The following is a 23,772-nucleotide window of genomic DNA, read 5'->3' as shown; positions in this document are numbered from 1 at the left end:
ATTTCAAAAGGGGTCTGAGGGTCTGGACACGAAGGTCCGGGCCCCTAATGGAGTGGGGGTTGGGGATCGGGCGCCTGGGGGTGCAGCCTCCCCACGCCGCCCGCGAGGGCCGGGCGAGGTGAGCGGGGCGGGGCCGCCGCATCCCCGTGACGCGCCCGCCAATCAGGCGGCGTTGCGGCCCCGGCTTGCTCAGCCGCTGCCTCCCGCCCTCGCCTTCGCCGCCGCCGCCGCCGCCGCCGCCAGCAGCAGCCGGGCTTCTCAGCCCGCTGCTGCCCGTCGCTGCCCGCCGTGCCCGAGCCGGCCGCATGGCGCTCCGGGGCTTCTGCAGCGCCGATGGCTCCGACCCCTTCTGGGTACGTGCTTGGCGGCCGCCGGGGCCGCGTGGGGCCGGCGGCGGGGAGCGGGAGGGAGGCCGGCCGGCGGCGGGGAAGCGCCAGGCTGGGCGGGCCGGGCCCGCAGCCCCGGCTCCACTGTCTCCCCGAGCGCCTCGTTCCCCGCCCTGCTGCCGGCCTGGGCAGGGGGGGCGCTCCCCACCCCGCCCGCGGCTGGTCCCTCGGGAGTGCCGCTGATGGGGGCGGGGGAGGAAACTTGGGTGACTTGGCTCCAGGGAGGCAGAGCCTTGGGGAGGGCTTGCAAGTGCCTGGCTCTGGGGCTTTTGGGGAAAGGTGAGGGGCCAGAGGCCGGGGGAGGAGGCTGAAAAGGGGGGCCCTTTCTGTTGTGGGGTTCTGTTTACAATTAAAAATCCAGGGAAGGTGTCAGAGATGGGGCTGTCTTCCTGCTTAAGCTCCCTCATCGCCTTGGTGGGTTCCCTTCTTTAACAAACACCCTGTTACCAAAGGGCTGAGCTGGAGAGGGGCTCGGGCTGTAAAAAGGGGCTACCAGGGGCGGGGTTGAGGATTGCCCCCTTCCGGATGGTTTGATATCCACATTCCTCTCCTGCGGGTTACATGTTTTTGTCACCTTTTACTTTCTACTTAATTCCTATGGGGGGGACAGGGGAAGAATTAGGGAAGTTCGAGGAACAGCCAGGAAGGAAGGTAAGGCTGTTCACCCCTGCCCTGCCTTGCCTGACCTGGGGTCAGGTTTAGGCTGCAGCTGAGGATGCCCAGAATCCTGGCATCTGTGGATCTGCTGTTCCACCCCTGTAACGTGAGGCTCTTCTCTGTGGGGACCCACCCCCAGGGTTTACCCGCTGCCAAGGTTTCTTCTGAATGTTCAGTGCTGAGCCTGGCTGGGTCGCCCAAGTCCACTCTCCAGTGGTTTAATCCCCAGTGTCTTGGGCTTTAGTTTCCCTCTAATGCGATTTGCCTCTTGGTAACAGGAAGCACTTTTGTATCCTCCCATCTTGGTTATTGGTAAACAAGGTACACAAATCTGAACCCTTTTGTTTAGGAATCAGGAGAGAAAATATCCTTGGTTCTTTGGAGCCAGCGAGGCGCATCCCCACATGCCTTCTTGCTCTGTTTTGTAGTCCTCTCCTTGCAGGCTGCATTTGGAGTGGTGAACAGTCAGGCTTGAGGGCCCCGGTGAAAAGGCTTTATTTTGGGGGGTTATCACTTGGTAGAACAGCCAAACACATCTGGGTATGATGTCTCCTATTTTCAGGCCAGGGGGACCAGAGATTTACTCTGGGGCTGGAAATAGTACAGACGCTTTGTGCTCAGGGTCCAGGAGTGATTGGAGAGCTGGTTGTGCACTGTAGGATTCTACTTAAGTTGAGAGGAAAATATAGGAGGTCCTTGCTCCCAGTACCCTGTGTGACAACAGCAAGATAATTTCTGCGAGAATCAGATGGGGATCTGGTCTAGCGTTGCTGTGATTACTGGAGTATTTCCTTGTTTGTTTTCTTAAATTACAGAGGGAGAAAAAATAGGGAACCATAAATTAGATTCTGCACGAGGATACATTTTATAGATGACAGCTGGCAGTTGGTGGCTAATCAGGTTTTCCAAAGTCAAATGAGTTTAGGGGGGGGATCCTCTAATTTTAGCTGAAGAAACTTGTCTGGAGAAACTAGTTGTACTTTTTTTTTTTTCTCCTGGCAAGAACTTTTGCTACATAAATTGCCAGGTGCTTGGCCTTCACCTCTGCCAGGTCCTCCATCCTCCCCCAGTCTTTGGCCTTGCAGCCTTTCCCTTGCCCCTCCTCCCTCTGGATTTCTGGACTCACCAGATGTCCCAGTTTCTGGAGATGCCCTGGAACCAGAGTTTGAGCGCAGGGAGCTGGGGGTGGGTTCTTCCAGGTAGCAGGAGAAATCAAACGGAAAGCAGGTGACTTCTCTGTTTTCCAGGGCGCACCCTCAAGGGCAGGAGAGACTGGCCTCCCAGCCCTTAGGTAACTGTGTGACCTTGGGCAAACCACTATGCCTCTCTGTGCCTCAGTTTTCTCACCTGTAAAATGGGTGCTGGGGCCCACCAAAGTCCCAACCTCCTACCGTCGTTGTGCAAGCGGCTCAGCCCATGCCCTGCACAGAGTTAAACAATGGTTATTCTTCTTTCCAAAAATGAAGTTGTGTGTTTTGAGTTGCTGGTCCTTCCTTTGGACTCACTTTTTTTTTCAGCTGGAATGCAGGATTGGGCCACTCACCCACCCATGCCTGGCTCCTCCCTTGAACAGAGTCTCCAGTTTAGAGATCAAGGCCCCCAGCCCACCTGAGACGCTTATTGCGGCGCCTTCTTTCTGGGCCAGTGCCTGCCTCTGAGCCCCCAGGAAATGGCCAGAAAAATCAAGATGTGGAAATCAGCTGTGGTGAGGGTTCAGCTGACTTACTACCTTCACCAAGGCAAATGCTCTGGAATGAACAAAGAGGAACTTGGTTATCTAAATGGAAAATAGGGGCTAAGTTCACCTGTTTTTCCATCGAAGGTGGCTGGCAGGGGGCAGATAGGAAGGGCTGTTTTGTGGTTGATGTTTGAATGATGGGAGAGTGGGCATGGCCTCCCCTTGCAAGTTATTTCAACAAATGTGGAGACGTCCCCACTGTTGCTCAGTGGGTTAAGAACCTGACATAGTGCCTGTGAGGACACGGGGTTTGATCCCTGGCCCCGCTCAGTGGGTTAAGGATCCGGTGTTGCCAAAAACTGCGGTGTAGGTCACAGATGGGGCTCGGATCCTGCAATGCTGTGGCTGTGGTGTAGGCTGACAGCTGCAGCTCTGATTCAACCCCTGGACAGGGAACGTCCATGGCCCTAAAAAGAAAAAATTAAAAGAAATGTATTTATTAATATGTTGCATGTCCAGTGGAGAAAAATCAGAAAATGTCAAAGAGTAAGCAACAAGTCAGGAAGCAGTGCAGTGTGGCTCCTCCCTGGAGGGTTCAAATCCTGGCCGTGTGTCTTGGTGGAGTGTCTTCCCCATCCGTCCGTGCCTCAGTTTCCCAGGTAGATAAGGGGGTGAGAGCACGGCACCGAGCGGATCCTCTGGTACTTAGAATGTTGCCTTTGGTATACAGTTAGCACTCAGTAAGTGTAAGCAATCCTCTCTGAAGGGAACCCTCTAGTTCATTTTTGCTGCTGAACCTGCTGCTGCCGAGGGTGAATGGAAGTGCCTGACCAGTGTCGTCGTTCTTGGAGTCCTACTAATATTTGGTCCTGGTGCTGCTGTTTGCCGCGGAGTTGCCCTGAGCCATCCTCCAACTCAGTGAACCCCTGAATATTTGAATTAGGGGCCAAGGGTGGGAGAAGAGGAGTATTTTAGAAGCCATGAGAAATCCCTCTTGGTTTAAGGTCTGACCTTGGACTCGTTCTGATTCCTGCCATAATAGCTCCCGTTGGCTTCACAACAATCTAGGAAGAGCCAGTGTTTTTTTTTTTCCCCTTATTTCTGAAGTTTCCTATGGGTTTTTAGACTCATCACTTTTCCCCCCTCCACCTTCCTCTCTCTTCCTTTACATCCACTTGTCCGTCCGTCCAGTCTCCCTGCTCCCTTGTGGATCCTTAGAGTCAGGGGATCCTTGCAACCTGTCAGCTCTTCCCCTCCCCTCATCCCGCTTCATGCGTGTTGAACCTGATGCCCAGAATGGCCGCATGACAAGGTGAATGGCCTTGGGAAGAGGAAAGGGGACTGTTGAGAGGACAGGGCAAGGGCTAGTCCAGGGTTCCTGGATTGCCCTCCAGCCTTGCAGAAGGAAGCCCCAGTGGAGCCTGACATTTGGAATGCGGTGGTGGATTTAAAAAAAAGAAAAAAAAAATCTCTTTCCATTTGTGTTCTTGACTTTTTAGAAGCTGTATCTACACCTGGGTGTCTCAACAGGTGTCTCTCACTGAACCATGTCCCACCAGAACTTTGAGCCCCTCCCCATCTCAGTCGGTGGCAGCCCTGTCCCCAGAGGCTCAGGCCCAGACCTCTCACCATTCCTGCCTCTCTTTTCCCTCCCGTTCCACAACTGATCTATCTGTCAGCAAATCCTGCTGCCTGTTCCTTCAAAATATTTCCAAATCTGCCTGCTTCTCACAGCCTCCCCAGCTACCGCTGTAGCCAGAGCCACCGTGAGCAGCTCCATGCTGTCCCTGCTGCCCCCACCCCCCACCCCCGTGACTCCCACAGTCTGGTCTTAACCCGGCAGCCAGAAGGACTCTGTCAAAGACGTAGGTCAGATCCTCTCCGCCTTCTGCTTAAAACCCTGCAGCGACTCCCCACTTCCCTCAGGGGAAAGGCTGGAGGGCTTCGAGGGGCTCACGAGCCCTGACAGCTTCTGGTCCCCTCACCTCTCTGGCCACACTGCCCGCTCTTTTCCATCTCCCTCCACTTCAGACATGCTGGCTGCCAGGCTGCCCCAGGGCCTTTGCACTTACGGTTCCCTCTGCCCACAGTGCTCCTGCACCTCTAATCCTGGTTCAGATGTCACCTTGGGCAGCCTTTCCCTGACTCCCTGCCACTTCCATTTACTCCCGTCCTTCCTTTTCCTTGTCCCACCCCCCTGCCCCCCTAGTACTTACTACCATCTTTCACTTACTTGATTTACTCTCTGTAAATTCCCACCAAACCTTCACGGGACTGGGTTTTTGCCTGTGTTTGTTTTTATGGCTGTAATCCCAGCATCTGGAACAGTGCCTGGAACATAGTTGGTGCTCAGTAAATGTTTGTTGAATGAATGAATGGCGTGAAGCTTTGCAGTGGCTTTTGAGCTGGGTTGAAGCCTCTTTCTGGAGCCCTCTGAGGATGAAATAGTCACTCACCTGTCTGGAATGGAGTCTCAGGTAGAACAAACCACATCCCACCGCTTTATATTTTGTTTGCAAGGGTCTGAACTGAGTCTTGTGTCTCTTTTCCCAGATCTCAGCACACAGTAGGGACAGTTAACATTTGAATTTGAGTGTCTGAGGTACCAGTTCCATGGATAGGGAGGGGTTAGATCTAGCCCAGCAGTATGCTGGTTTGACTTTCTTTTAATTATAAATTACTGTGATTGCTCATATTTACCAATGGGAATATTTCACAGAAAAATCTGGATTTCTGACTTTTGAAAAATCTGGGATTTCCTTCGCACCCTGGTGCTTAAGGACTCGGCATTGTTACTCTTGTGGCTCGGGTTTGATCCCTGGCCTGGAAACTTCTGCATGCCACAGGCATGGCCAAAAAAAGAAAAAAAAAAAAAATCAGATCTGATTGCACAAGGGCCTGCATGTGTACATGCTGGTGGTTGGCTGGGGCTGCCCCCAGGTTGCCCCAACCGCCGCTCTTCCTTATTGCAGCTTTAATTCATTCTGTTTATTTGTTTTGTTTTGTTTCGTTTTTCCCTCTTTTGGCCTCCCCTGAGTATATGGAGTTTCTGGACCAGGAATCAGATCCAAGCTACAGTTGCGACTTATGCCACAGCTGCAGCAACACCGGATCCTTTAATCCACTGTGCTGGGCTGGGGATTGAACCAGCATCCTTGGCACTGCAGAGATGCTGCTGATCCCATTGCGCCACAGTGGGGAAAAGCTCCTATTGCAGCTTTCATTCTAAGGCCTGGTGTCTGTTTTTTTTTTTTTTTTTTTTTTTTTTTTTTTTTTTTTTAATTTTGCTTTCTCACCTGGTCTGCTTCCCCCACTGAAGGAACTCACCTGGCACCTGTAGGCATTTGAGCAGGCATCTTCTGCCCTGAAGCCCTGCTTTTTGGTAAAGTGATGGGGGCCCATCTGGCTCACTAGTTTCATGCTGTTCTGGCTTAGTCATGTTGGCAGGAGGGGGACGGATAAACGAATTATCAATGCCCGGGTAGTTTGAAGCCAGCGTCCAGTTTGTATGTTGGCTCCAGATTTTCTTGGTGGGATAAAGTGTAGATTTCACCAGCTCTTTTTTTTCTTTTTTTTCTTTTTTTTTTTTTTTTTTTAAGGACCGCACCTGCGTCATGTGGAGGTTCCCAGGCTAGGGGTCTAGTTGGAGCTACAGCTACCCGGGGATCTGAGCTGCGTCTGCGATCCACCCCCACAGCTCACAGCAACGCCGGATCCTTAACCCCCTGGGTTAGGCCAGGGATCGAACCTGCATCCTCCTGGTTCCTAGTTGGATTTGTTTCCGCTGTGCCACGATGGGAACTCCTCCCCAGCTCTTAATGGTCAGTAAAACTCTTGCCTGTGAAAACTTGCCTGAACATTTTGCAGAAAGGAAACCAGAGCGAGTGCTTCCCTCAGCCTGGCCTGGGAACTGGCACCGCATCTCTGTGGATGGAGGTATGAGGAAGCCACTGTGGGGGAGGGTGGCAGGTGTGGTGCTGTCTCTCAGCCTGGCACCCTTGACATTTGGGGCCAGGTTCTTCCTGTCGTGGGGGTGCCCTGTGCACTGTAGGCTGGCCAGCAGTGTCCCTGGTCTCTACCCACTCGATGCCAATAGCCCCTGCCCTGTGTTGTGACACAGAAATGTCTCCAGGCATTGTCAGATGTCCCCTGGGTGGCAAAGTCCCACAGCCATTGGTGTGGAGGAATCTGGAGAAGAAATTTGGGGCAAGACTTCGGCCTTGTCGCTGCATTTCCCTAAGTATTTAGGCTGTCGAATTGCTCATGTCATTGGCTTTATTCGGGTGGCCTTGGGGAAGCTCAATGAGACGTTAAGGAGGTTAAACTCCCATTAGCCGGAGAAGGAAATTACAGCCGTTTCCATGCTGTTTGCTTCTTTCCACCCCGGGCTGTGCCTCTCCCCTCTGATCCGTTCTGGTCAGGACGTGTTGGGCGTGGGGGGTCTGGCTGTGATGGTTCAGTCCCCGGGTGAAGGGCCCGCCTTTAGAGGTCCGCTTTGAAGCACGACTCCTTCATCTTCAACTGCCCCGGGATAGGTGAACAATTACAATGTCCGGCATTCTGCTTAAGTGTCCCCTTGGTTTAATTGTGGGGTTCATTTCCTGGAGGAGGTTGCCAAGTTCTGGAAAGTGGGTCTGGAGGCCCGCAGAGGGTGGCATCCAGTACCCTCAGGTGGTAATTGAGGTTTTATGGGGCCTTTGCCTTCCCGCTTTCCCATCCCAAGGGAGTTGTCTCCTTGGGAACCTTCGTCTGTCTTTACGTGGCTCCCTGAGTAACTACCTGCTTGGGGCTGCCTTCCTTTCTGGAGAGCGTGTGTCAAGTGCCCTCGTTTCCCGGGCACAGAGAACTTGAGCGAGGTCTTTAGAACACTGGGTTCGTTCTCCTGTTCTTCCCACTACCATTTCTCACTCATTCATTTCTTCACTCTGTTATGATGAATTGAGCATCTACCGTGGGCTGACGCTGTTCTAGACACAGGAAATACAGCCATGAACAAGACAGACCCCTGTTCTCATGAGGCTAATACTGGGGATGACCAAAATGATTTTTTGGGACAGCGACAAGTGCCGCCAAGGCATGAACTGGGAAGAACTGGGGTGCAAACCGTGAAGGGGTGTGTCCTGGGAGGGCCCTTTGGAGGAAGTGACATTTGACCTTTGACCTGAATGCCAAAGCTGGCGGCACAAGGGCTGGGGGCAGGGAGTCCTAGGTGAAGGGAACAGCAAGTGCCAAGATCCTGGGATGCGGGTCAAAGTTTCGCAGCACTTAACTCCAAACTGCAGAGCTGGTTTCATGAAGATGTCATCTGGAGCATTCTGCAGAAATGTGTAAAGCGCTCATACAGTGGCTCGTGGTCATAATAAGGACCTGGAAATTCCAAGGAGGAAGCTTATTGCAGCTTGGTGAGGAAATGGAGCAATACTTGTGCCCCCACACTTGTGGGCCTCTCATCCATTTATGTTTGAATGCGACTCAGGTTTTAAAAATTAAGTTTAGGAGTTCCCGTCGTGGCGCAGCAGAAACGAACCCAACTAGGAACCATGAGGTTGCAGGTTCGATCCCTGGCCTCGCTCAGTGGGTTAAGGATCCGGCGTTGCCGTGAGCTGTGGTATAGGCCAGCAGCTGTAGCTCCAATTCGACCCCAGCCTGGGAACCTCCAAATGCTGCGGGTGTGGCTCTAAAAAAACTGAAAAAAAAAAAAATTACGTCTATATGTACATTTATGAGCCTCATCTGTTTTAGCAGCTTAGCTGCAACGTTCAAGGTCAGATCATGTTGGGATTTCCCACTGCCCTTGATTCTTCTCCAGGGGCTTTTCCTGACCTGTTAAGATGATGAGGTGCTGTCTTGTGTGATTAAGGTGACTTTCTGTAGGTTGCTAGAAAACTCTTGTTTTAACGCTAGGTGTTGAATTGACCTGGAAGAACTTGCGTGGTAACTTTTTTGCTTGTGCTGTTACTTTCCTTTATCTTTTTAAAAAGGTTCTAACGTTTAATGAAAGTTAAAAAAAAAAACAAAAAAAACAAAAAACACCCTAGAGTAAAGCTCTATTCTAGAATAATATAAAGGGAAAGTAAAAGTTTCAGTACTCCCCCTCCTTGCGCTCTGTTTGTAGAAGTTGCCAGCGATGGTAGTTTCTTGGGTGTCCTTCTAGAAAATTTCAAGCATATGCAAATATGTGCGACAAGTGAGAGGCGTGGGAGAGGTGGGGAGAGAGAAGGAGAGTCTTTTTTTTCCTCCCCAGATAAGTTCATATTCTAAGTAACTTCTATATCTTGCTCCTTTCATTTTAGAAACCAGTGTTGGTTTTCTTGCCGCGTTAAGTACGTGCAAATTGAAAGAAAAAGGAAATAATACTTCACAAGCTCCACATGCGTCTGTTCGTGACTGTGCTGTATATTCCCCCAGTGTCCGGGGCGTTCGTTCCAGTTTCCATGGGATGAGCTTGGGGTGCTCGTCTTTGCACTGTACGCAAATAGATGTAAATGACTCAGAGTAAGCCCCCCCCTGAGAAATCTCTGGCTTTGGGGAATATGGGCATTTTGAAATCTGATCGTTCTAATTGCCAGGTGGCTGCTGTAGTTTAGATGTCCACGAATGGACTCCCCAGCATTTATTAAGCACCTGCTGTGTTCCTGGCATTTGAGAGCAGAGATCAAGTTGAAAACTGACCAGGGTCACATTGCTTCCCTATTTGTGAAAGGGTTTTGTTCGGGGGTGGGAGCGGGGGGGGGGGGGAGTTAAACCTTATATTCCAGTGGATTTGGTCCAGAGAGTGATTGGTTTTGTTCTCTTTTGAAAAAGTTATGTTTAGGCATTCCCATTGTGGCGCAGTGGAAATGAATCTGATTAGTATCTGTGAGGATGCAGGTTTGATCCCTGGCCTTGCTCAGTGGGTTGAGGATCCGGTGTTGCTGTGAGCTGTGGTGTAAGTTGTAGACGCGGCTCAGATCTGGTGTTGCTGTGGCTGTGGTGTAGGCCGGCAGCTGCAGCTCTGATTGGACCCCTAGCCTGGGAACCTCCATAGGCTGTGGGTGCAGCTCTAAAAGGCAAAAAAGAAAAGAAAGATGTGTTTAAATTTTTAAACGTTCTTTGAATTCTCTGTTGCTTAGAATGTGCTTTTGCGTCAGCAGTTTAACATGCAAAAGTTTTCCTCATAATCCCATTGAGCTAATGCAACTCTGATTTGATTTTTACACATAAACTTCCTAGTTTAACTGTAGAGTTTTCTGGTTCCTAAAGTGACACTCCTTGTAACAAAACAGACAACATAGAGATATTTAAATAAAGCATTAGGAGTTCCCTTGTGGCGGGGGGATCCAGTTTTGTTGCTGCTCTGGGTGAGTTCAGTCCTTGGCCCTGGACCGTCCACATGTTGTGGGCGTGGCCAAAAAAAAGAAAAAAGCATTAACTCTCTCTGACCAGTAACCAAAATACTCTCCCAGTCCTTTCTCTGTAATTATGGAAATGCTTATAAACATAAATAATATGTTTAAAGATAAAATGGGTTATGTTATAATCATCACTCTGCTTTTTATTTTTCCTTAGCATATGATACATGGCGATATATAGACTCATACTGGTAATTCTTTAGCGAGTTGTATGATATTCCAAGTTATAGATTTGCTGTAATTAATTCAGCCATTGCCCAATGAATAACATCACTTGCATTATTCCCCATTTTTATTCTGTAAACAGTGTCCCAGTGAATGTCTTTGTACATGGGTTAAAATTATGTAAATTTTAATTTTTTGGGCCACACCCACAGCATAAAGAAGTTCCCAGGCTAAGAATCACACCCACACCACAGCAGTGCCCCAAGCCATAGCAGTGACACCACCCAATCCTTGACCTGCTAGGCCACCAGGGAACTGGTGTAAATTTTAATTTTTAATGGGTATTGGCTGGTTATTTTCCAGAAAGTTAGTAACAAGTCCATTCCTAATGACAAGGAATGAGCATTCCCATTCCTCTTCATCTTTCCTGGCACTGGACATGGTTCAATTCTGTTAATTTGAAAGATTATCAAAATATGTTGTATAAAAATATATCTGATTTTCACCTGCATTTTACTTAGAAGCGTAGCATCCTATGTCACAATCCTCGGCCATGTGCCTGTTCTTTTCGTGTATGTCTTTCTTTCCGTTTCCTTTTTGTGCATCTTTACACGGGCCTTTCCCCCTTACTTTTCAGGGGCTCTCGCGAAACTTGCCCCTTTGTCAGTCATGTGTGTTGCCCGTATTTTTCCATTGGTCATTGTTTGGTGCATTAACATCCGAATTCCGTCCAGATTTTTATGTGGTTTCGCAAGGTTGCTCTTGCAGAGTGTGTACTCTCTTCCATCCCCGTCTTCATTTAGTCTTGTAAGGATTTTCCCATGTTCCTGTATAACTTTTGTAATTATACCTTTAAATGTCTAAGCAATAGTTCCTTGTCTTGGTGGACGGTAATTTCCATAATTACGGCCTGTGGTTTGACATTTAGGTTGCTGTTTCCCCAGTGCTTTTTTTTTAATTTTTTTTTTCTCTTAAAGAAAACTCTCTAATGACTATCACATGGGTGGTGCCTGTTGACTTATTTCTTTAGCACATGTTCTTAGGAGTGGAGTGAATATCTCACATCATTTGAAAAGGGTTTGTCCTAGCTACAGCCCTGCTTGTTTTTTAAAACGTGTTGGCTCAATACTAGCAGGGCCTCTCTAAGAGTGCCCATCATTATGGCTGTTTTTCTGATTATTAAGAGCAGCCGAGAGGTGCATATTAATGGCAGTACCTTCTGTAGTCCCTCTAATCAGCCTTTATAGGGCTGGAGACCAGTGGCCCAGGGGAAAGTTGGAGCAGCAGGGTGCTGGGGAAGGTGATGCTGTAGTTATAGCTGAGTTAGATTATCTGGGAGCCCTTTCATAAGGCTTCTCCCTCAAAGTCATTCATTTTACTAACCCAGGGTCGAGGAGAAAAGACACCTGGTAGGTTAGACTCTGAGGACCGCAGTTGTAGTGTGATGGGCTCGCCTCTCCTTTACTTTTGTCCACTGATCCCTGAGGTCTGAGTGAACCACTTCACACTTGGTGCTAGGGTCAGGGCTGGCCCACTTGCAGTTCAGTTGCATCTTTGATGGGAAGGGGTGAAGAGAGGGCTCACCCCTGGGTCAGACCCTGTTTATTCCCAAAGAGGGTATTGGTTGGGCATCGGGGCAGTCTGAACATTGACAGCTGAAGGCCTGGGGATGCTTGGGTGAGGAGACAGTGCAAGTCCAAAGAAAGCCAGGCCTGTATACGGCGCCGGTCGGGAGGCCAGGTTCAAGAGCCGGGATTTGAAAAACCAGCCTTGCTAGTTCCCTGCATGCCACCTTAGGGCCAGGCACTTAACTTCTGGGAGCCTCACTGTCCTCATCTCTAAAGTGGGGACCGTGATCCAGCCCCGTATCTTACTGTTGGAAAGAAAAGATGCAAGATGTAGAGGCTGTTCTTAGCAGAGCGCAGCAGCCATGTGCTTCTGCAGGAGGCTGGACAGTTGGGGGCGGTGGAGTGGGGATTTCTGATGTGGTGATTCTCTCCTGGCATAGCACATCCTCGAAACCTCTGGGCCCTCTGCAGGTCTTGGCAGAATCAGGATGGAGCCCCGCCTGACCCCACGAATTCAGATACTGGTCCCCAGCCTCTGCGGAGTCAGGCAAATTTGCCTGGTGTTGTAGGGTGCCTTTAGGGTGCTCAGGTCTTGAGGAGGCCTGCTGCGGTTTTGGGTATTGGCTCTAAAATGAGGCTGATGGGTGGGGGAGAGTCATTCTGCAGATTTTCTTTGTAGTATAGGATTAAGAAGACCTGCTTAAGGATCTAAATCCATGGCACCTGAATGGAGGTGGGCTGTGCCCGCTCTGAGGGCTGCTGACCGATGCATCCTGGGGAAATTCCAGGTTTTCTATTACTATAAACATGGTTCTGATTGAATTACTTAAAGGGACTTTTTTCTTTTCTCTTAGTCCCTTCTTGGTCTGATACTATATGAGGTATGGTATAAAATGAAACCGTGCTGGAACGCCGGTAGTAAAATGTGAAAACAAACATGGCCCTGAATGAAGTCCTTAAGGGGACTTTTTTCCCTCTTATTCCCGTCTTTGTCTGATATTATAGGAGGTACAGTATAAAGTCAAACAGTGTGGGAATGAGTATAGCAAAAGGCGAAAACCCTCTCTAATTACACTCTTCAGAGAAAACTTATTGGCATTTTAATTTTCAGTCTCTGCTCCGCATATCCAAATATATTCTTTTAAAAGCAGGAAAAGGATTTCATGAAAACATGTTCTTTATGTCTCACTGACTGTGTATCTTGGATTTGACCCATTTTTAATGAGCATATTTACTCGAAGATGAAATGTCAGCGTGAACCTAATAAAGTGATTTGCTAGTAACTGTTCCCTCTCCAGGCGGTTGGACAGTCTTGTTGTTTAACTTCTAGGTAAGGGAGATCTGGGGGAAATGCGAAATCAAGGTTGAGTGGGTGTCAGGGGTACATCTTCCCCTGCTCTTAGACGCCCCTTGCAGGAGACAGAGCCTCTGAGGGTCAGCACTCCAGGCTCACGAGTTGTGCTCAGAGGACAGAGCTCTCGCCCGTTGGTCCTGTGACGTGGCCCCATTGAGCGGATGCTCTCTCAGGGGCCCCTGAATATCCTCCCACTTAACTTGATGTCGAGAATCCAAAGAGGAGCAGAGAACTCCTGCCATCCTTGTGCTTCCAGTCTTGGGGGCGGGGGATTGACCAAACAAGTGGAAAGTCATAGCCGGGAAGTAAGGGGAGCTCTGTGGTGCTCAGTGAGTGCAGTAGGGGCTTTGACCTGATTCGTCAAAGGACAGGAGAGACCCCCTGAGGGGGGAGCCCATATGAGGGTATAGATGTGGCTGTATGGCTTAAGAGGGAAGCTCATTTCACGCTGGTGTAAAAAAAAAAAATCCCGGCTTGCTGTGGCAGCTCTGTCCCTAAGGGTGACAGGGGCTCAGGCTCCTTGCGTCTTGTTGCTTTGTTGTCCCCACATATTGCCGTCATCGTGAATCAAGATGGGGCACCACCGTGGCTGCATGCCCACCAGAGCAAAGAGGGCAGGACACAACCAGGAAGTTGCCCACATGACTTCTGTTCTTATCCTACAGGCCAGGAGCCCAGTCATGTGATCACCTCTAGCTGCAAGGGAGTCTGGGAAATGTAGTTTCCTTTCTCATCAGTCATGGGCCCAGCTGAGGATGTTATTAGGGGTTCAGGAAGAGTGGATATTGGAGTACAACTAGCACTTTGCTACCTAGGCAAAAGCAGAGGGTAAGAATATTCTAGGCAGTGGAAAAAGCATGTGCGGAAGCCCCAGCTTAACAAGGAGGGCCAGTGTGGCTGGAGCTTGGAGAGACAGGTGGCTGGCAGGAGTAGAGAGCCCTGGATCTCTAGACGTGGATCTTCCAGGAAGTCTTGGTTGCTTGTTGTCTCCTCTGCTCACTTATCCATTAGCTCCAAGGCAGAGGTATTTCAAATACAGTACTTAGAGGCAGCTTCCTTGCTAAATGTTGCCAAGAGTCAATGACTAAATCAATTCCAGTCTTTATCCCTATTTTGTTGTGTGGCTTTGGTAAGAGTTTGTATTTTATAAGTAAAATAATATGCATTGGGGATTACTCTTTGTCAAGTAGTGGGGTAATCCTTCTCTGTATATACTTTGTTTTAGGCTCCCTGGTAACGCTGGCTATATGCTCTTATGCTCTCTTGCTTTAGGTGGGGAAACCAAAGCACAGGAAACTTGCCCACATTCACACAGCTAGCAAGGGATGTAGATAGTATTCAAACCCTCCAGTTGGACCTCAGAGCCTGCCCTCTCCTCCATGGTTTCACCCTCAGTCATTTGTGTCTGGTCTTCATGATTTCGACATTTATATCTCAGTGCTCATCCCTGTTAGGATTGCCTTTGGCTGCAAGAAACAGAGAGCAGAACTCCAGTGGCCTAAACATAAAGGTATTTAGTTTTTTACATATCAGGAAGTCCAGTAGCTCTGATAGTTACTGGCATTGGATTAGCGACTCAGTGGTGTCAGGGCTGACACCATTTTCTTTGTCTTTCCCTCAAGGCCCCAGAATGGCTGCTGCAGCTCTTACCATCACATCTAGGTTCACGGTAGGAAGAGAGAAGGACCACACCAGCCTCATTTTATTCAGGAAAGTAAAAATCTTCCCCCAAAGCCCTTCTCCTGGCACTATAGACTTCTGCTCAGGTCTCCTTGGCTGGAGCTATCGGATCACATGCCCAGCTCTAGCTACAAGGGAGGCAGGGAACATGAGCTTTTGGTTTTATGCTTCTTTAGTGGGAGGCAGTGAGAGAGAAGGGAGGTAGGAAAGGCTGTTGAGTAAGCCAGCCAATAGTGTCTGCCACATGCTTAATACTTGAAAGAAGTTCACTTTTCTTTAACCTTAATAACTTTATCCCCCAAAGAAGTTTCATATCACTTTAGAATTTCTATGAAGTTGTTGAGTTGGTCATATTCTTGTATTATCTAATAGCTGTTAAATATGTCACCCCAGAATGAAAGAACAGGATATTCTGCAAATTGCCCAGATGAGCCCTTCTCAATCTGGGCGATTTTGTCCCCAGGGGACATTTGTCAACGTCTGAAAACATGTTTGGTTTTCACAGCTGGAGGGAGAGTGAGCTTGGCATCTAGTGCGTAGAGGTCAGGGATACTCTTGACCTTGGACAGCAGGGAAGCCCCCCCAACAACAAAGAATTATCAGGACCCACATGTCAGGAGCATGAAGGTGGAGAAACCCTCACCCAGATTCAAAACACGTGCTGCCATGTTTTGGGCAAGGCCATGATTTGCTGGTCACTTAACCACTGCGTGATTGTGCTTTCTCCCTGGTGACCGTGTGTCCGTAACACTACCTCTGTAGCCTGCTTGTACTTTTCAGGCCTATTCCCACAGCTAATACGGGATCGCCAGGAAACCTGAGAAGGAGCTGACGTGGATGTGGATTCAGGGTGTTGCCACTCCCCAAGTACCTTATAGAAACCAGGGGAGTTCCCATTGTGGCTCAGTGGTTAAGAGTCCGATTCATATCCTAGCCCTGGCCTCCCTCAGTGGGTTCAGGATCCCATGTGGCCACAAGCTGTGGCTCAGATCCAGTGTTGTTGGGGCTGTGGCGCAGGCTAGCAGCTGCACTCTCTGATTCGACCCCTAGCCTGGGAACATCCATATGCCACAGGTGCAGCCCTACAAAGAAGAAGAAGAAGAAAAACAAAAGAAACTGAGGAGAATGGGTTTATGGACCCAGACGTGGTTGAAACAATAACCCTCTTGCCAGACAAATCCTGTCTGGATGCATGTTGCAGAAAGAACACTGTGCTTGCCCGGGGGACCTCTCGTTGCGCCAAGGCAGAAACCATGGCCCGTTGGAAAGGGCTTGCACCCGTGTAATTGAGTAGGAGATTTCCTTGCCTCCTCTCTGCCGGGGTTCGGCAAAAACAGCCTGGCCTGGGCAAGGGCCTGGAGAAGGAACTGTGGAGACAGGAAGGCAGCTGGCAGGTGGAAACCATCAGATCAGGCTGCTGGCAGTTTTGCCTGAGGTGGCCTGGTCAGATAGCTTGACAATTACACTTACACCCCCCCACCCCCCAAAGTTAATTGAGTTGTTGTGGAGCGGAAGTGAGGAGGTGGAGTGGGGGTGGGGATTGCCTCTCTCTTAGGGTTAGCTTGGCTAAGAAGTAAAGGCAATTTTCATTTTTCTGTCTTGATTCTAGAAACTTGAGGGGGGGAGAAAACCCTCTTGCCGCCCTTCGTGGTGCCGTAAGATTAGTTAAGAGGCCGGCCTATCGAGAGAGGGACTCTGCATCTCATCCAATCTAAGAGGCTGGCAGTTGCGACAGGCCTCCCAATTTCAGAGCTGCTTGGCTACGGGAGCACGGCTGCAGAGGTGGTAGGACGCATGGATCGAGGGATGCAGATCAAGAGCGCGAGAAGAAATGCGGGTCTTAGAATCGATCCAGGAGTTCCCTGCTGGCCTGGCAGTTAAGGATCTGGTGTTGTGGTTGATGTGACTCGGGTTTGATCCCTGGCCTGGGCGTTTCCACATCCCTCGGGACCAAAAGAAAAAGAAGAATTGATACAATAAGATAATGGTTTTCAAGTCCTTCTCTGTTCTGTATATGAATTCTTCTTCTTTTTTTCTTTTTGTCTTTTTAGGGCCGTACCCCTGGCATATGGAAGTTCCCAGGCTAGGGGAAGAATTGGAGCTTCAGCTGCCAGCCTATGCCAGAGCCACAGCAACTCGGGCTATGAGCCGCATCTTTGACCTACACCACAGCTCACAGCAATGCCAGATCCTTGACCCACTGAGCGAGGCCAGGGATCACACCCGAGTCCTCATGGACACTAGCTGGGTTCATTACTGCTGAGCCAGGATGGGAACTCCTGTGTATGAATTCTTCTTTGGTGTAGGTCCGATGCTAAGTACCAGTGAAACCGAAGCCTCCCTGCCTCATGGAGGCCAGTCGTCAGGTTATTTAAAGGAAAAGAGCAGCACAGGGAGCCATTGTAGCCTCTATTCAGATCCTGGTTCTACTGTTTGCCAGCTGTGATTTTAGTAGAGTGACTTTACCACTTCTACCTCTGTTTTCTCATGTGTGCAAAATGGGGATAATGTAGTGCCTACCTTATAAACTGGTGAAATTAAATAAGTTAATGGGCTTTTCGTGTGTGTGTGTGTGTGTGTGTGTGTGTGTGTGTGGCCACGGCGTGCAGCAGCTTGATGTGGGATCTCAGACCCCAGACCAGGGATTGAACCTGGGCCACAGGGGTGAAAGTACCGAGTCCTAACCCCTAGCCTGCCAGGGAACTCCAGAGTGAACATTCAGTTACAGTGCTGGTGCTGTTACGGTGAAGTTCTGTTACTATTACGGTTGCTAAGCCATTGCTGTTATTACCACCCTTATCACCGTCACGATTGAACCAAAGCAGGCACGGCTGTGTCACAAAGGGAAGCAATCCAGGAGGAAGCAATGACGGAGAAAGTATGTCAGCTCCTAGTTTGGTCCTCAAATTAGTCATAGTTGACTTCTGGCCTTCGGGGTGACACTGTCTCCTTGGCCCAGGTCAGGAAGCCTTTTTATTCTGTGCCTCCGTTTCTTGGTCTGTAAGATGGAGAGTCATCACAGGACCTGTCTCCTGACAGGTTTGTTTCAGGGATTTAGACAGGTTGAGACTGTGCCTGGGATTGTTTAAGGACTTGCTATGAGGTTGTCTAAACCTTTCCAGGGGAGGGAAAAAAAAAAAAGACCTCCCCTCTTCAGCATCAAGTGTTTCCTTGATTTGGGATCTTCCCCAAGCCGTCATCACAGCTCTTAGGCAGTTGTGGATGGTGTCCCTGCTCTTGTTCCTGAGCCGTTTTCGTGTGAGGCTTATTTTATTTAATTTGTATATTTTTTGCTTGTTAGGGCCACACCCACGGCATATGGAGATTCCCAGGCTAGGGATCAAATCAAATCTGCAGCTGCCCGCCTACGCCAGAGCCACAGCCATGCGGGACTTGAGCTGCGTCTGCGACCTACACCACGGCTCACGGCAAAGCCGGATCCTTAACCCACGGAGCGAGGCTGGGGATTGAACCTGCCTCCTCATGGATCCTAGTTGGGTTTGTTATTGCTGAGCTACAATAGGAGCTCTCTCACGTGCGTGCAGCTTAACAACCCTCTCAGAAGGCTTAACGCCTGGGTGGCCAGTGCCTGCCTGTCTCCATGGGCGGCCTCTCCACACCCGGAGATGTCCCCTGGCTTCGGTTTGGGACAGCTGGGTCATTTTCAGCAGGAGCCCCTGCCACTGTGTGCACTCAGACCTTGCGTGCCTGGGAGCTTCCTGGTTGTCACTCTGAATTGCCCAGCCCGTGAGAATTGTTCCTTTTCTTGCTGTTTGAGTTATTTCCTTTGGACCTCTGCCCATAACGATTGTCGAGTCACAGGCGGTGACAGAGTCTGGCTTTCCTTTTCACGTTTCTGGTTTCTGGGCTGCTCTTCTGCTTGGTTTCTTCACCCCTCCTTTCATCTGCTGAACAAGTTGTTAAAGAGCGCCTCCTGTACGAGGCACTGAAAGGATGAGATCCTGCTTTGGGGTGATTGCAGGTGGGAGGGAAAGAGCAGCGCTTAGAAATCAACAGGAAGTGGTTGACGGCGCTGACGTGGAGGGAGTTTCCTAGGCGCCGAGGACTGTTCTCAACTAGAAATACTAGGGATTCCATCCCAGCAGGACTGGAGTCAGGGCTGTTGGGGAAATGGAGGCAGAGAGAGGTGATGTCACCCAGCTGGTAGATGGCAGGGTTGGCTTCAAAGCCCCGCCGTCTGACTCGAGTCTGGGCGGTAATCCCTGCCCCAGCTGCGCCGTAAACATAGAGGCGCCGAAGGAAACAGGCAGGATTTGGTCTTGGGTGAAGGACGGGAAAGGGAGGCCCTTGAGCCGGGATGGCCTTTCTCCTCCCGCATCACTGGGTGGGTGAGAAGGAGCTGGCCAGGCCAAGGGCATTCCAGATCCGGAACAGTGGGCGGGAGGCCCTGGGATGGGAACCAGCTAGGTAAGATTGTAGAACAATGGGCAGGCCATGGCATCCTGGAGCATCAGAGGTCGGGAGAGAGTGTCGTGGGCCAGAGCGGGGGCCCGACCGTGCCCTTCAGGGTCTGGTAAGCCTGATGATGGTCACTGACACTCATGGGGCTCGTGAGCTCCCGGCCCTGAACAAAACCCTTGCCATTTAATCCTCAGAACAACCCTGTGAGGCTGATGGACTCTTATCACCCCCATTTTACAGGTGGGAAAACTGAGGCCCCAGGTCCTACAGCGCTTATGTAGCAGAGCTGGGAAGGGATTCCAGCTGTTTGGCCGAGAGTCAAGCCTCCCAGGGGTGGCGCCACCTGCACTGTGATGGGAGTGTCCCTGGTCGTCCCCATGGCTGCCCGTTTGACAGGAGCCCTCGTGGGGGCTTCGGGGTCAGTGGCGGTGGAGTCTTTTCCCACAGAGCATGTCGAATGGCTTTGGCTAAACCTGCAGACAAAATAGATGAAAGTCTCCTGGGAGGGGCTTCAGCATTGGGGCACATGGCTTTATGAGCTGTTATCCTCACGAGGGGGTGGTGACAACAGCAACAACAGTGGTGGCAGTAATAAAATAGATGTAGCAGCCGCAAGCTCAGCCCCCAGCGGCCATCCCCTCCCCTCAACACGGAGTGGTAATAGTCCAGTGAGTGATGAGAGACTCCAAGTCAGAGAGGCGGAGGGACACCCCCAAGGCTACACAGCCAGGATGCCGTGGTGATAGGGTTCAAGCCCAGGCTGTCTACGCCGAAGCGTGTGCCTTAGACCTCCAAATCATGACCCTCGCTGCAGTAGTGCCAGCTCCCGGGCCATCTCCACCTGCTGCCGCCCTGCACGGGTGGGGAGCCCAGAGTCTGGATTTCAGTTAGAGGAGGAGACCTTGGGGTGGTGGGCCAGCAGGAACACTCCTTGAGTTGGGAGGCTCTGGAGCAGGGGACCGGGGCACGGTGTCACCTGGGGATTTTTTTTTGAGGATGAGGTGGCTTTCCCAATTTCCTGTTCTGGGCTGTATTCAAAAGAAGGGATCGAGAGGAGGAAGCCAGGAATTTTCCCTCTGGGTTTCACAGTCTGCACTCCCCTCTCCGGAGCTTTTGCAGCAGGAGCGGGAGGCAGCACCTTGCTGGTGGGCGTCATCCCGGTGAAGCTCCGTTTTGTTTTGCTGAGTAACTCATTCAGGCCCAGCCTGTCCTCCCAGTGACTGTTTGTCAGCCGGTCCCTTTGTTCCACTTCTTGACATCCTTGCATGCCCTGAGCTGGTCCATCGGCCGCCGCCTGTCCTGCTGTGCGCTGTCCTGGAACGCTGTCCCCGCTGATTTCCACGTTGGCAAATCACGGCTGCCTCCCCTTCGACTTCTCCTACGTCAGAAGCCTGCTCTGGGTTCCCAGGTGGAGATAACAACTATGACAGTCACTTTCAAAAATAGAGTGGCCGCTGGCGAGCTGTCTGTTGTCACATATGTATTTTCTCAGGGAGGCAGGACCTGCAGCAGTGAGCCAGCCTGCGTTGAATTTTCTGGCCTCTAGGCTCTGCCACCTTGGGCAAGTTTCTTTGCCTCTCTGTGCCCTGCTTGCTTCTGTGCAAAGGGAACCATAGGAGCCGCTTCAAAGGGTTGGGGGTGAAGATGAAATAGTGTAATGTGTGGATTTAGTCTTCAAGATGATTTTGAAAAACCAGGTAGTATTGTCCTTGCCGTGGGGGTGAGGAAGCTGAGTTTTATTCCTGTTTGCTCTATGAATTAACCTTTCTCTGTTTTCTAGCAACATCTTAGCATTTATATGTCTGTCTTCAGTGGTACCTAGTGCTTTCAAAATCTCTTAGCCTGGAGTTCCTGTTGTGGAGCAGTGGAAATGAATCTGACTAGGAACGAGGAGGTTGTGGGTTCAATCCTTGGCCTTGCTCAGTGGGTTAAGGATCTGGTGTTGCTGTGAGCTGTGGTGTAGGTCAGAGACACAGCTTGGATCCTGCGTGGCTGTGTCTGTGGCGTAGGCCAGCAGCTGCAGCTCCGATTGGACCCCTAGCCTGGGAACCTCCATGTGATGTGGGTGTGGACCTAAAAAGACAAAGGACACACAAAAAAATCTTTTAGCTCTTTGTGTACCCATCCACCTTCTGCACAAAGTTCTAAGCTTCTCGAGGGCAGGATACAGATGTGGATGTTTCTGGTTCACTCCTGTTACAAAGTGGGGCTTAGTAAACGTGTCGAATGAGTGGATGGGCAGGTGGACAGGTCTTGAGAGTCACTAGGTATTGGTGGCAGCAGTGGGACCAGATGGAAGAACTGTTAAGACAGTGGGTCAAGGGAGTTCCTGTTGTGGCTCAGCAGGTTACGAACCTCATTAGTATCCATGAAGATGCAGGTTCAATCCCTGGCTTCGCTCAGTGGGTTAAGGATCTGGTGCTGCTGTGAACTGTGGCATAGGTCGCAGATGTGGCTTGGATCCACCATTGCTATGGCTGTGGTGTGGGCTGGCAGCTACAGCTCTGATTTGACCCTTGACCTGGGAACTTCCATATGCCACAGATGCGGCCCTAAAAAGCAAAAAAAAAAAAAAAAAAAAAAAAAAAAAAAGACAGTGGATCAAAACCAGGGCAATTTGGCCTCTAGGGGACATTGACACTGTCTAGAGACATTTTTATTATTTTGACCAGGGGTGGAGGGAGGGAGGCGGGACCAAGGATACTTCTGGCTTCTGGTGGGTGGAGCCCAGGGATGTGGCCAGACTTCCTACCACGCAAACGACAGCCCCATAAATAGAATTAAATGGCCCCAGATGCCACTGGTGCCAAGATGAGAAACCTTGGGTTAAGGGAACAGATAATCTAGTTATAAGCAAGATAGCAATGGGAAAAGACATTGCATTAAATTTTTTTTTAAACAAACAAGTTCCATCTAGATGTATCCTTTTACTGAGGTAATGTAGTGGAATTTATGTATATGTATTAATTTTTTTCGAAGAGTGTTCGTATTTTTTTGGTGGCATGTGAAAGTTCCTAGGCCAGGGATTGAACTTGCACCACAGCAGTGACAACACCCGATCCTTAACTGCTAGGCCACCAGGAAACTCTGAAGAGTGTTAGGTTTTAAGGACAGCATATGTAAAGTGAAAATTTCACATAGTCAGAATGACCCCGGGTCATCTTCATTTTTTTAAATTTAACTTAATTTAATTTTCACCATTTATTTTGTTAAAGTCAGGCAGGGTGATCTATTGAGAGGTAAATGGTAGGTGTTGACCATGAGATCTGTACACATTTTCCTCGGGGAACGGCAAGATAAAAGCCATAGGCAATGCCCTGCCTGAAATCTGGCTGTGCAGAGCGAGCGTTCCACAGCTGAGCTATGACCGAGGGTGACCTGTCAGCCATCACCCAGGAATGCCAAGGGCAAAGCGTAGCGCCAGACTCTTTTTATATGCAATATTGTTACTATATACAAAGGTATGCACATCGACTGACTGCATTTTTATTTTTTTAAAATAGCTTTATTTAAAGAGACATAATTCACATGCCCAGTAATTCACCCTTTTGAAAGGTCCAGTTTGTCAGCGTTATGGTCACAGAGTGGGACGTCCATCACCCCAGTCGATTTTGGAACATTTCATCCCTCCATTGGTCTACCTCTGTGTCCTTAAAACCCGGCAGGGTGCGTGCCTGGCAGGGTCACCCTGTTAGCTGCATCCAGTTACAGTTTGCTGAGACTCATTCTGGTGCCTGCTCACAGATTCCACAGGTCCTTGCAGAGTGCCTGCCATGTGCCAGGAACCACAGCAGCGGGGGTGGGGGGTGGGACGCAGAGACATCGAGGAACCAAACCCGGGCGTTCACTACGCTCGGGGAACCGACGGTCTGGGGCGAGGGTGGGATGCAGAAAAGATCACATGCAAACTTAGTAGCTTCAGATTATGCCTCATGAAATTGCCAGCATTCAGTGATTCTTGACCTATATCCAGAGTTGGCAAACTTTTCCTGCAAAGGGCCAGGTTGTAAATATTTTAGACTTTGCAGGCCAAGAGGCAGAATTGAGCCACACCCTTGGCAAAAGGCTCATGGTCTCTTTTTACATTTTAAATTCAAAAAAATGTGGGCTCCATCCCTAGTCCGAGGGTTATACAAAAATAGGCGCAGGCCAGATGCAGCGCATGGGTGGTAGTTTGCCAAGCCCTGACCATCGCAGATGTAATTCATATGGTGCATCTAAGTTATGTATTATATGTAATGGTTTCTATACTCTATCTCCTATTCCATGACATATCTAATGTAAATAAGATAATATCACATTGACAAATACATCTGAAATATTTAAAAAAATTTTCCTCATTAAAATATAATTGATTTAGAGTGTTCCTTCAGGTTCTGCTCTACAGCAGAGGCCCAGCCATACATATATTTGTGTACATTCTTTTTTTTTTTTTTTTAAACATACTATTCTTCCATCGTGTTCTGACCCA

General features: G+C 49.8%; 1 protein-coding gene across 5 annotated transcripts in view; it reads left to right on the top strand.

Annotated features, from left to right (window-relative positions):
- The first annotated feature begins 211 nt into the window (after positions 1-211).
- The window catches only part of ABCC1 (ATP binding cassette subfamily C member 1), a 155,001-nt gene continuing 131,440 nt past the window's right edge, over positions 212-23,772 (top strand). For all 5 annotated transcript variants that reach the window (XR_014840714.1, XR_014840713.1, XM_021086560.2 and 2 more), the window contains exon 1: positions 212-353. Coding sequence is in view for 3 of the 5 variants with exons in the window: in XM_021086560.2 (XP_020942219.2) it covers positions 306-353 (48 nt within the window). In the remaining 2 variants the exon portion in view is untranslated. The remainder of the gene's footprint in view (positions 354-23,772) is intronic.

Source organism: Sus scrofa, chromosome 3, assembly GCF_054392235.1.
Source record: "Sus scrofa isolate SSC_HxYL_T2T_F1_AM1 chromosome 3, Sscrofa_HxYL_maternal_Yorkshire_Landrace_v2.0, whole genome shotgun sequence".
Lineage (NCBI taxonomy): Eukaryota > Metazoa > Chordata > Mammalia > Artiodactyla > Suidae > Sus > Sus scrofa.
Note: the sequence above shows the minus strand (reverse complement) of the source record. Positions and strands in the feature narration are given on the sequence as shown.